This window comes from Schistocerca piceifrons, chromosome 4 (genome assembly GCF_021461385.2).
Source record: "Schistocerca piceifrons isolate TAMUIC-IGC-003096 chromosome 4, iqSchPice1.1, whole genome shotgun sequence".
Lineage (NCBI taxonomy): Eukaryota > Metazoa > Arthropoda > Insecta > Orthoptera > Acrididae > Schistocerca > Schistocerca piceifrons.
The window spans coordinates 702,330,690-702,344,222 of record NC_060141.1 but is presented as its reverse complement, the minus strand read 5'-3'; the positions used below and the strand labels follow the sequence as shown (position 1 = coordinate 702,344,222).

General features: G+C 45.5%; 1 protein-coding gene across 1 annotated transcript in view; it reads left to right on the top strand.

Annotated features, from left to right (window-relative positions):
- LOC124796120 (piggyBac transposable element-derived protein 3-like) overlaps nucleotides 1–4,529 on the top strand; it is a 167,552-nt gene extending 163,023 nt beyond the window's left edge. The window contains exon 3 of the mRNA XM_047260210.1: nucleotides 4,381–4,529. Within this exon, the coding sequence (XP_047116166.1) occupies nucleotides 4,381–4,529 (149 nt within the window). The remainder of the gene's footprint in view (nucleotides 1–4,380) is intronic.
- The last annotated feature ends 9,004 nt before the right edge of the window (nucleotides 4,530–13,533 follow it).

Here is a 13,533-nt window from a genome sequence, read left to right as displayed (position 1 = left end):
AGGAGAAATAAAGAAAATCTGGAGGCAATGAAGAGAGATGTTTGGGCCATATTCTTCCATAAGTCCTCTACTGATGATAAGCCATGTCATGGATTGTGTCCATGAGGAGAAAATTCGTGATGCAAATACAATAGAGCTCAGGCAACTGGAGAATCTTATTATCACCAGCATTCTCTTCCTGCTGCTGTTATTACAGCAATTAAACCTATTTTCGGAGGCTTGGCTCATCCTGACCTTCTGAGGAAATGTCTGCCTGGGGAGACAACGAACCGAAATGAATGTGTCAGCAGCATAATTTGGAACCGCCTTCGAAAACTGTATGTGTAAGCAGGCATACAAGGAAACTAGGAGTTCATAATGCTCTTACTACATTCAATTGTGGTAATATTAGAAAGTGTTGGGTACTGAAAAAGCTGGGAATTAATTATGGTGAAAATATGATCACTGGGCTGCTACATTACGATGAAATGAGGATAGACGATGAAGACAGGTCTGCATCTAATATGGCCAAGAAAGCAAGACAAACATCCAGGAAGGTGAACAAGAAGCTGGAAGACCTGCTAGAGGCCAAAGAAGGGCCATCATACGCAGCAGAACAGTTTCAATTAACTGTGAGTAACAAATTTCAAAAGTTTTCTCTTTAAAGTCAATTTCCCACAAACTAAAATTTTCAGTACATATGCCCCATTACATCAGAAACTATAATAGATAAATGAATGAAATTTCAGAGACTCTGGATAACTTTAAAAAGCCACCTCTGGTACTACATTCATTAATATTCCCCCATTAGGAAGTTCACATAAAATATTTTCTGCAGGAAAACTCAATATTTTTTGTTAATAAATTAAAAAAGTATTTCTTAAAAACTATAAAATGGATAAAGTAGATTTTAGTACAGTTGATTCTATTAGCATCATGTAACATACAGTAAAAATATTAAGGTCCTGCATGAAATAGTTTTTTTCAGAAATGGGTCAAATACTTGCCTAAATTAACATGGGTTAGATAAGCAGAGTGTGGTCCCCTTAAAGTATAAAAGAAGATGAGGAACAAAGCTGATATGGAAGAAATTGGTAATGCAACTAGGAATGTGGATGGAGTTTGATATAGTACTGAGTGTTCTGATCTCAAATCAGTCAGCGTGAACTTATAGCTTTGAGATAAGTGATATCTGTACAGGTATATGAACTGGAAGGATATTTGAGTTGGTGTCAAGCGCAACTTATCACAATATATCTAGGAAAGCTTATAATCTCATTAGTAAGGAATGCACTTGCCTACGAATATCAAACTATCGGATAGTTGGTTGAACTTACGTATTTATAAACTGAATAAAAAGAAAAAGTAGACTTTAGGAATACATATAAGAGACCAAGATACTTCTTGAATGGCTTTAATCCAGTGGAGTATTACTTCTTTCCTCCATTGTAGCATAATTTTCCGAAGTTATCATATGAGGGAGTGTTAAAAAACGTGGAGGAACAAATCAAATTACGTGACAGAACAATTATAAATCCCAAGTATGAAGGTGATATAATAATTAAACCAATCGTTTCAGTTGGGATACACCACATGTTAAGATATTTAAAAACAGTAAATTTCATGGCCCTTATACAGGATGTAAATTTTAAGTTGACAAACCAGAAAAACTCGAAAAAGAAGCTTCACACGAAAAAACGTATAGACTCCAAAGTTGATTATTTTCGAGGAGGACATCTACTGATGCTAAAATTAGCCCACCACCTCAGGCCCGTGGGGGTGGGGTGGGAGGCAACTTTTAAATTTTAAATGGGAACGCTCATTTTTGTTACAAAATCAGATTCTACATAAAAAAACTACGTACATTTTGTCTTAAACGTTTGTTTTGATTTTTGGTAGTTGGTGCTGTAATTGAAAAAAGTCCATGTTCTCATTTTTCCGTGGAAAATGGTTACGGATAAATAAAAATACTTTGCAGGGGGCAGTGTTAGAGTGTTGTACTGGACTCTGAAAAGTGCCCCTGCTGACACGAAATATCCAAAAGCTGATTGGATGCGGCGGCCAAGGAGTAACGACATTGGGAGGATCTGGGCGACGTGTCCCAGTATAGGGGCGACATAAATGTTGACATAGGACACACGTTGGAGTTGGTTTAAGTTACGGTGCACTTGACCGCGGACATGGTGCCGGATCGACTGCAAAAGCCGCCGGTAAGCGCGGGCGGCCCACTGTGCGGTGTGTGAAGCTCATGCCCAAGTAATGAGGGGTGGTACTGACTGGGAATGGGGTCGGCACCATAGGCCGCACCCAGTGTACATCATAGTCGATTTACGGACATTTTGAATGCTAGCAGAAAGACGTCCATACTGGTGCATCCATTGGATGGCGTCATTGAGTTCCGTGGAGGAGCGAGTGAGAAAGAGGAGGTCGTCCGCATAAGCCCTGCAGTGAATTGTGCAATCACGTTAAGTGAGACATTGCAGTCTAGAGGTAAGACCAGTGATGAGGGGCTCATGTGCAATGGCATATAGTAAAGTAGACATAGGGCATTATTGACGCACAGAGCGGCGCATAGCAATCGTTCCTACAAGCCTTCCATTGCCTTGTACTATCGAGACTGCGGGAAGTAGTAACCGGCTAATGGCATCGATGAAGAGCAATGGGAACCCCATACGTGTCGCCACCATGAGGAGGAATAGGTGTCGAACGCGATCTAAGGCACTCGTGATATCGATGGATACTAGTGGTGCACGAAGGCGACTAACTGCCGCCAGCGCGATGACGTCGCGGCATTCTCCTACGGCTGTTTGTAAGGTGGCCCCAGAACAATGTGAATCTGCTCCGGTGAAAGGTCCGCAGGTAAGACGGTGCGTATGCCCGTTGCTAAGAGGCGTGCACAGATTTTATAGTCTGCATTCATTAATGTAAGGGTGCGATATGGAGAGACTTGAGACTTTCCCTTTGGCTTAGGCACAGGTAGAAGAGTGCCAGTGCCGAATTCAGGTGGAATTGGGAATGACAGAGTAAAGAATCATTTATGTCCAGAGATGAAGCATTAACGTGGTGAACGCCTGGTAAAACTCCACGGAGAGACCATCTGGTCCTGGTGATTTGTTCTTGGCCCCATTGTTGATCGCATCTACCACCTCTTCGGCGGTGATTGCAGACATCATGGACGTTGACTCCACTACGGTGAGGGTCCGATCAGGGGAAGGACGGAGATCATCAGGAATTGGCGTTGCCATCGGTTCGTCGTCATAAAATTGGCGATAATGTTCAGCAAAGGCAGACACCACTGCCGCCTGTGTTGTGTGGTGAACACCATCGGAGGTCGTGATGTTGGGGACGAAAAGTCGACGTCGACGACTATGGTCGGATGCGGCATGGATTGTGGATGGGGTTTCGTCGTGGAGGAGGTCTTGTCGTCGGGAACGCACCACGACACCATGTAGTCGTGCACGTTAGATAGAGAGGAGACGAGCTTTAGTACGTTGTCGTGCCGTATGGTTTTCAGGTGATGGAGGGAGCGCATCGAGCTCACGGAGGACGGCGTGGTGAAAATTTGTGGTGTCTCGATGCCATGCTGCTGCTTCCTTGCCACATTACGTGATGACCTTTCTGATCGCAAGTTTGGCACATTTGAACCACCAATGGTGTGTGTATGTGTACTGCGGGAGGCGTCTTTCACAAGACGCCCATGTAGTGGCAATACATTGTCGGCAGTGTGGATCATTAAGGAGTGAGGTATTAAGCTTCCAGTAACCTCTGCTGCTCCATACTGACTGAGGTGGCAAAGCCAGGGAGCAAATGACGGCGCAATGGTCCGAAAATGCAAGGGGCCATCGATCTGCTTGGGAGACTTCGTTGCCAAAAGACACAAAACCGGTCCAGTCTGCTCGCAGAATGTGTTGTATAATGGGTAAAACCGGGGGTATTGACATGAATTTTACCCAAACGTACCTTCCTCAACGTCTTCGGCCCGTGCTCCTGTGCAGTGAGTCTGCCCAATGTCCATGCGAATTGCATCGTGGTGAGACAAATCTGTAGCTGTCGGCGGGGAGACAGCCGTCTCAACCTGCACAACGATCGTTTCATTGTGCATGGTGACCTCCATGGCAGTCCCGTCCTGCGAAACGTCTTGTTCATCGTGAATGTTGTCCGCCGACCTCTGCGTGGAAATGTCGGCTGGTTGGGTGTCGTCTTCTTCGTCTTGGGTGGCGACGCTTTGAGAGCCCGTGGGTGAATGGAGGCGGCGTTTGTGCCTACGTGGCGAGCGTTGTTTGCGCACGTGTTCCTCAGTGTCGGACGACGGCAAGGAGGAGCGTCGACCTGGTTAGAAGGCGTCGGTGGGTATAATGAAATTGTCAAACAGGTGTTGTGAATAAGTACTGTTCTCCTCAGCGTCCGGTGCGGGAGCCTGTTCGGCGGCAAGGTTGTCAGGTGGGACGTCTGCACCGTCCGTAGGTGACTGGGGCGGTGGGACGTGCCGGTCGGAAGGACCGGGCGACGGTCTGGACGAAACTGTAGACGTGGCAAGAGCCGCTGCATGAGTGACCGGTAGGGCGGTCATCATGGGTGTGACGGACGTTTCCGACAACGGGAGCTGCGCGACACGTCGTTGAATGCAGTCAGACCGTAGATGACCTTCTTTCCCGCTGCCGGAACAGGTCCGAGGTTGGCTGTCGTACATTATAATGGCACGGCAGCCTCCGCTGCGTAGATAGGAAGGCACGTGTTTCTGCAACTTTATGCGTACCTCTCTGACACCGTTTAAAACGGGCTAGGTTTGAAATTGTACGCATCGTTCGGCAACATGTTCCAGAACGTTGCCATAGGGACGGAGCGCCGCGATGACGACGTCTGCAGGTAGTTCGAACGGCAGTTCGAAGATCCTTATCGTTCGTGTGCCGAGACCTGCGTGATCGACGGTAACGGGTCCGACGTTGCCGTCGGAATGGCAGAAGCGCAGTCCACGTTTTGCATCTTGAAGCACCTTGTCGCACGCCGCATCGTTGATCATTTTGACGTAGACGGTACAGAAAACTATTGACAAGTGGATACCAATTTACTTCGTCGCGAATAAATCGTCTACATCCAGGGCCTTGGGTCGGAAGAAGTCGGAACAAAAGTTGAAACGTAATGTCTCCTTCCGACAGTTGTGCGCCATGGTGGTCTAGAAGGAAAACGGCACGTACAGCGGCCGAAGTAATCGCAAACACACGGTGCGCTCCTGCCCCGCAGCGCTCTGGCGTGTGACCGCCTCGCAACACTGCCGGCGGCAGACTGAAACTTTTTCCACTGCACCAACTGTATGGGCTCGCCACTTAGTTCCGGGTCGGACAGCAGAAGGATTATAATATGGTGTGACTGAAAAAAAAGGTGACATTAAAGGGTAACGTGGTTTGTTATATTTGTAATTATTTAGTAAGCTGAAAGTTATGATGGTGCTTACGGTTTACATTTCCTGTAAGGTTTCCATACTGAAGGTTCTGTCTTTCACTGCAGGGACATTTTACGAATCAGTTCATGCGTGAGAAGTGTATAAAGTTATATTGTTGCTACGACTTTATGACGCTCAGTTAAATATTTTAGTATCAATTTAGTTACTAGCCGACCCTGCTTGCCGCGTGGTCTAAGGCGCTGCTTGCCATGCGGGAAGGAGTGCCGGTACCCGGCATGAATCCGCCCGGCGGATTAGTCTCGAGGTCCGGTGTGCTGGCCAGCCTGTGGATGATTTTTTAAGAGTTTTTCCATCTACATTGCCGAATACGGGCTTATTCCCTTTATTCCGCCTCAGTTAAACTGAATAAAGACTCTGTCTCCACGTACGCGTACACCATAATTACTCTACCATGCAAACATCTTGGTTTACACTCGTCTGGTATGAGATGTTCCCGGGTGGGTCCACTGGTCACCGAACCGCACAATAACCCTGGGTTCGGTGTGGGACAGCGGTGGGGTGGATTGACTGTTGTGGCCTGTTGTGGGGTTGTGAACCACTGAGGGCTACGGCGGGACGAAGCCTCTCCGTCGTTTCCAGGTCCCCGGTTTAATACACAATCCAATTAAGTTATTTCTTTGCCGGTGGGGTTAGTACGGTCTTTTAATTTACATTCATGGTTTTATTTGAGTGCTCACTCACATTGCACATCTCGCATTGCACATTGCAAGTTGTATGCTGATTCACATTTTTGAGTACTGGTATTGTCCCCGTCTGGCATTGCACGTCGCGAGTAATGTGAGCGGAAATTAATTTTGACAGAAAGATCATTATTTTACAAAATAAAAAAAAACAAGGTTGCAGAGCAGAAAAGTGGTTCATTGCGCACAGGTAATCTATGAGTTTTAGGTATCATTGTCGTTCGTAGTCAGAATCAGGCACAATGATTGTGAGAGTGCATTTATGAGAATAATGTAAGTTCAGGTTTAGTGTGTGTGAAATAGTTTATGAAATTGCTATATTTCAAACAGATTTAACAGATAAAGTCGGATGCGTTTTATTCGGTGATAATTTGTTCTGTAATTGTGACAGTAGTTCTGGTACAGCAATTGTTCTCTGAGCTAAAAAATATTCGCAACTCTTTGGCCCAACAGTTAACTTATTTTGTCGCTGAGTCAGGTAGCGTACGCAAATTTTGTAAAGACAGATTTTTATCTCGCAGTCATTTTGTTTCATTGACCGGTTATCATGGTTTTCACGGCCCCAGATATTTACAGTAAGTGTTTCTTAATTACTCATCTCCATTTTATAATTAAGAGGATACTTGCAAATGCTTAAATAAACATACGATGCGGTGGTTATCCTTCAGTTACTAAGATTTGCATAATTTACCGTCTGATTTCATTATTATACTAATTTCTCAGGTCTGCATATTTCACCATCTGACTTAATGATTATACTAGTAGTACCTCATTTTAAAGGATACTTTCACCTGCTCTACTTGCGGTTGACGCAGGGGGAGAATGACTGTCGCTACGTATCTGTATTAGCTCGAAAATCTCCAATTTTTTCGTCTTACTCATTTCAGGAGATGTATGTGGGAGGAGTGATATGTTTTCGACTCTTCCCGGAAATTACGCTCCGGCAATATCAAATAGCAAACCTCTCTGTCATGCACAGTGGTTCTCTTGTAGCGTCTGTTACTAGAGTGGACAATCTCTGAAACACGTTCGCGCCCACTAGTCGAACTCGTGATTAAACGCGCCGCTCTTCGTTGGATCTTGTCTACCACTTCCATCAGTGCTACCTGGCAAGGATCCCAGACTGATAAACAATTTCCAATCAGGGATGATGGAAATCTTGATGTATGTCAACAACCGATATTGCTATAACAATAACGCCTCGCCCCACTGCCAAGAGATCGCTACTATATCATATTTGACTGATGATATGTTTTTCATTTGGAAATTTGATTTGTGTGTCTTGCAGGGGAGCTTTATGTGATATGAGTGCATGTGGTCGCGCAGTAACTCACAAATTCCTATACAGTGTTGTGTAAACCTATGTTATGTGTTCAGCGACTTCGACAACCACCAATGAATGGGACCAACATTTGTTTGTTGAATGAGGATCTGAAATCAGCTGAAAAATTAAGTAGAACAGTGGTGAGAAACTGCCGTCTCAACAATGCATCTCGGTGAGTGTGCTGGGACTGCTTCAGAGGCAGCCTAATGGACCATTAGTGGCATCTGTAATCGCCACAAATGCAGTGAATGTACCCCAAATTATTATGAAAGAACAAATGAGTACGTTTGGGTACGACGAATACGCACAGCGATTACGAAACAACACTAGGAGATCTGGAGGAGTGAAATTATAATAATCATCTGATAATTCAGGTTCACCGTAAACCATACGACGTAGCCTAAGACAGCAAATCTATATAGTGGTCTGCGAATATTACGTCCTCGTAAAACAGTTTTCTGTATTGAAGGAATAAAATTCCTTCAAATGGATGTTCGTTCTGACCGCCAGCCGTCATCAGGTCTGCCATTAGACAAAATGCAATAAACGTGGGATATACATTATTTCACATATTATTAGAGAGGAGCTAAGCTCACTAATGAAGGAAGAAAAGTACGTTATGCATGTATCAAATGCAAATACCGAAACCATAAAGAATCTCTTCATCATACTACGTCAGATAGTACATAATAATACCGAGCATAAGGGTCGCCGACTAGAGGGTTGAAATTTACTTCTTCACCTGAGGATTTGGTACCGAGAGCATACGCCTAAACTCGGAACGATCACGTGCTGAATGTGCGTGCAAAATTTCAGGACGGAAGTAACTGTAGCATGAAGTGTCACTGGCAAGTAACCTGACCGTTCAGAGAAAGTACTGATGCAGTATAGTACACTACAGAAGGTAAGGGGGAGGGGGCAGGGAACACTATAGACGAGGAGATAGGAGAGGTTTAACACAATAATTACACAGAATTCACCGCGATTCATCATGTTCTCCTAGACATTAAAAAAGGTGAGACATGATTCTTAATAGGGCGTGTGATGACTGTGGACGGCAACGCGTGCTATAACGGTCTACAGCATGCTCTCATGCTGGGCACAGGACTTTTAAGTAGTTCTTGTTACGGGGCGTTCCATTCCTCAACCACAGCAGTTAACAACTGCTGGATGGTTGTAGGTGCTGCAATACTTCTCTCCAGTGGATAACACGCGTGGCAAATCAGTCCATTCGCCGAGTGTACTCTAGTTCAGAGACTATAGCAGAAATGGCTGCATCCACTCCCCCCGCCAAATTACGTCTGATACCAAGCCAGCTGTTTCGTGAATCTTCCTATGGCCCTCGTGTAAGAGGTCAGGGGCCCTCTTGTGGAGAGCTGAGGATGACCAACTGCATGGGGCTGCATGGAGCAGCAGGGCCCCTTGGAGAGCTCGTACCATGTGGTCCAGAATGTTTGTTGACTGCTTCTGATTTTATGGCCACCTGTAAACGATGCACTCCAAGACTTTGCTGTGAACTTCATCCTGAAACATGTGACACATCACGAAGTTGGACTCCAAGGGCAAACAATGAAAGCCCCTTCTGCCCATTTATCCAAGTGTAAACATAGAATAAGTGACAAATGCAGAATCCACACCCAGGGGTAGATGGGAAAAAATTGCATGGTAGTGTGTTGAGTGTACGAAGTCAACCGTAGGTCATAGGAATAGATGTACAACAAGAGGGCTCATTGGGGTGTAGGCATGAAGCCAATGCTGTAGGTACTGCTGCCAATCCCAAAGAAGAGGGATGAGAGGTTTAAAATTAAACGGCAATAAGCACCCTTTCAAAACACGCCGCTAACGGCAGTCAAGTCATTTACAGCAATGAAACAATTTAAAAATTTCTTTTATAAACGGCAAACCAGTCATTTACAGCAAAACAGCAGTTTAAAATTTCTTTTAAAAAAACACAGAAGCTAGCAGTACAGCAATAACAGCCTTTCAAAAAACACCGCTAATGGCAATCAAGTAATTTATGACAATACAACACTTAAATTAAATTTAAAGAACATTAGTAAATAGACTACTAAATTTTTGTTAATAAAGTACGGTGAGGTAGTGAAGCTACCAACACCGCCAGAAAAAAATCAAAGGTCACAGCAAACACACGATTAATGGCGATAAAGAAATGGAGCAATTTAAAAAAAGGTTTTTAAACGAAAGTGTCCTGGAATATCATTAGAACATAACAGACATGACGGACCCGTGTAAGGCGGCCACAAATCACCCACTCAGGGATGCTCAGGCTAGGCAGAACACTGACCAATTTAAATACGCTCGTAAACGCAATTGCCACTCTCAGGCTGGTCACTGCACCGACTTTTAGCCAGCGAAAACTTGTAATAAGATGGCTTAACTTGCTGACAGAATTAGAGCTAACCTCGTGCAAGGAAACATTACACCACACAGTCCTGAATGAGCGACCACATGATCAACCAACAAGAAGCATTAATTCACTCATAACACACGACAGAATAGCGAAACAATGAAACTGCCCAAGCTACACCTCCTATCGGGCAGTAACGAGAGGAGGAGGAAAGATCGCCGGCCGGTGTGGCCATGCGGTTCTAGGCGCTTCAGTCTGGAACCGCGTGACCGCTACGGTCGCAGGTTCGAATCCTGCCTAGGGCATGCATTTTTGTGATGTACTTAGGTTAGTTAGGTTTAAGTAGTTCTAAGTTGTAGGGGACTGAAGACCACAGATGTTAAGTCCCATAGTGCTCAGAGCCATTTGAACCATTTTTAGGAGGAAAGATCACTGACTTTAATTACACCGGTGCCGGGGACAGGAAACCCGACCGCTGGAGGTCACAAGGCAGAAGAGACACTGGCAACACAAACTTATTACTTAATGATTAAACCTTCCACTAATTTAACTTGGAATTATGCTCGAACAGGCAGTACACGACCGCCGATGGCAAGGATCCACACATCCGACCGCGCACGCGTCGCCAGCGTACCTGACACGCCCAGGTCACGCGACAACACGCTCTGTCACCGGAGTTCACGTCTTCTCTGCAACGGTGACGGGTAGTGACCGCTCCTTCATGGGGTATCTCCTTTTTAAACTCCAGTGTTGAAACGGAGGACTTAAAGAAGCTTGTTAACGTCCCACGAAGGTTAAATGAACAGCTACTACTCGAGGGCCGATTCTGTATACAATCAACCCGCGGGGAGCTCTTCCGTCAACTCGACTCGCTCGTTACACACAACCGACATACATCACGTGGCGACTCGGTACAACCGACCACGCCTGGTCCGTGCCGGCGAGCCACACTCCCTCCCGTGTCCACCAAAATTTCCCAGCGCACGCCTCTACTTCCGCGCCACCATACGAAGTTACCACCGGTCAAAGATCTCACTTCCTCCATAGCAGCTTCCCGGAAGCAAAAACGCAGATATCGATAGCAGAGAGGAAAGAGAACCAAGCAGCAGCTTAATGACAGACAACATATCAAACAAACATGTCACGGGAAGAAAAGGTAAACCAATGCAATCTAAATACAAGGTGTAGCATGAGTCGATACACGGCTCAGCGGTATTCACCATTGATGATATTAGACAGCAATGCCTCCTCCCCCGTCCAATAACCGGAGATGTCCGCTGCTAGGACCTGTGTCTAGGAATGATCATAGGTGACAAGACAATTTGGCTTCGAGAGGGCCTGCTTCAAGGAACAGAAAGCCTTGTTGAACTGATATGACCATTTCCTTGGGATATTTTTTCTGGGAACTGGTGCAAGTGTTCTGCAAAGAACCATTCTGATGCGTGAATCAAACCATAAAAAGATTTTCTAGATATTAAACGGAAGAGTAACTTCTTCTTGAAGTGTCCATCTCCAAAGAACAAAGAACAAAATTTTGTAAGTCACTAGCAGGAAACTCAAACAGAATTTGGGAAAGAAAGGGAAAAAGGAACAGGCGAAGTCTCTACTGTGGTGTGTAATATGCTCCACCTCTGCTCTAAGCTAAGGTCCGTGTCCACCATTGGGTATGAAAGTTATTCTACGTCCAGTAGTCACCAGTGAGCACTGCTCCAAGCTCGAAAGCGTCGTGCCGAGCAAGACCTTTCCCAAAAAGGACAGCATCGAAGGAGTGCGGCGACGGCAGCGAAGGTGATTCAGAGCGACAGAAGCGGTGGCGACATCGGTCATTAGCAGTGGGATGAACTGCCGGTGACGGTCACAGCGCTTTCTTAACACCTGATCGCGCGGCTGTGACTACACCATCGCGGGGCTGACTAGGCGCCACTGGCAGGTGCGCGCCTCGGTGGCTGGCTTGGTGTGGCTGCTAGTATCGCTCTCTGACGGCCCGCCGGTCAATTTCTTGTTCCGGCTCGAATGTCAGCTGCTGGCAGTGTGGAATAGCAAAAGATACTGTGGCTCGCGAGTGGACGGCTGTCGGCACTTTACGGGAGGCACACCACAGAATACGTGACAGTGGCTTGGTTGGCATAATGTTGCACGGGAGTACTTACAACAAATCCTTGACTACGGTACACTAAACGGTCAAAGTTATTGTGACACTGTACTCATTCGCCATGTCCGTCTTTTCAGAGGTGAATTTGGCCCTGACTTCACTTTCATGCTTCACCACACCGAACAGCCTACATGGAGGAGCTCTTGCTACGCGACGATATCCGGCAAACGAACCGGGCCTGCCAGTTCTTCAGATTGCAGTTTTATCAAGCCCCTTCTGCTGTGCAGTTCGATTCGATCACGAAATATCATCCATAACAATGATGTCAGGACCGAATTCACCCATGAATATACTCGCATGTGGAAGGAGTATATTGTCATTATAACGTCGATCAATAAGTATTGAGTGTTCAAAGATTTTGATGTCAGTACTCCCAAGCAACATGTTGCTTCCCCACGCCATAACAACTGGACCACGAAAGCGATCATGTTTGACAATGTTTCTGAATGTATTACGTGTATCTGCCTTTCCCCTTTGAGACTATCTCCTACACTGTCTGATAGTTTTGGTAGACAACTTTGAAAATACTGCGAAAAACTGAGATTTGCTAATACAGAATTCTAAAGGACTTTCACCAAATTTGATACGATGCTTGAATCGGAAGACGGAACAAAATTCTTCTAAAAATTCAGCAAAGTACTAACTTCTTGAAGCGTCCAGGTAAAACTGTGTGGAAGCTGGCGAGGTAAAATTTATGTGTAAACCACAAAACGCAATTAAACTTTTCCGTTTACATAAGAGGCATGTAAGTTGTTAATTTATTGGGGATACATATGGGGAGAAGTTGAATAATCCACCACATTTATCAGTTATAAGAACAAACATATGTGACACTCCTATTTACAAGCATCTCGCTACTGACCAAAAGGGTTGTAGCGAACCAGAACAAGCCGGCCGGAGTGGCCGTGCGGTTCTAGGCGCTACAGTCTGTAACCGCGAGACCGCTACGGTCGCAGGTTCGAATCCTGCCTCTGGCATGGATGTGTGTGATGTCCTTAGGTTAGTTAGATTTAACTAGTTCTAAGTTCTAGGGGACTGATGACCTCAGAAGTTGAGTCCCATAGTGCTCAGAGCCATTTGAACCATTTGAACCATTGAACAGGAACAGTCCACACTGTCAGAAGCTATTATGCCAGTTAACAGCTAGTAGCGATAGTATTAAAAGGACACATGAAAAGTTGGGTCAATTTAAATCATGCTAACTTAAAGTCGATAGCCGATCGAGAAAAATTGGAAATGAGTGGAAGACATCGTTGGCAGGGAAGCCCCCTCCGGGGAAGTTAGGCTGCCAAGTGGAAGTCTTATTTCAGTCAACACCACATTGGGCGACTTGCGCGCCAGTGATGAGGGTAAAGTGACGAAAAGACAACACAACGCCCAGTCCACGAGTGGAGAAAATCTCCAACTCGGCCGGGAATCGACCCCAGGCCCGCTTACACGAGAGGGAAACTTGTCACTACCCAGCTAACCTGGCGAACTAACTAATCGGAGCTTACGTAAGATAAGACCTCAGACGAATTTTACATCATGATTGACAGCTAAATTTTAAATTAGTGACGACATATAATG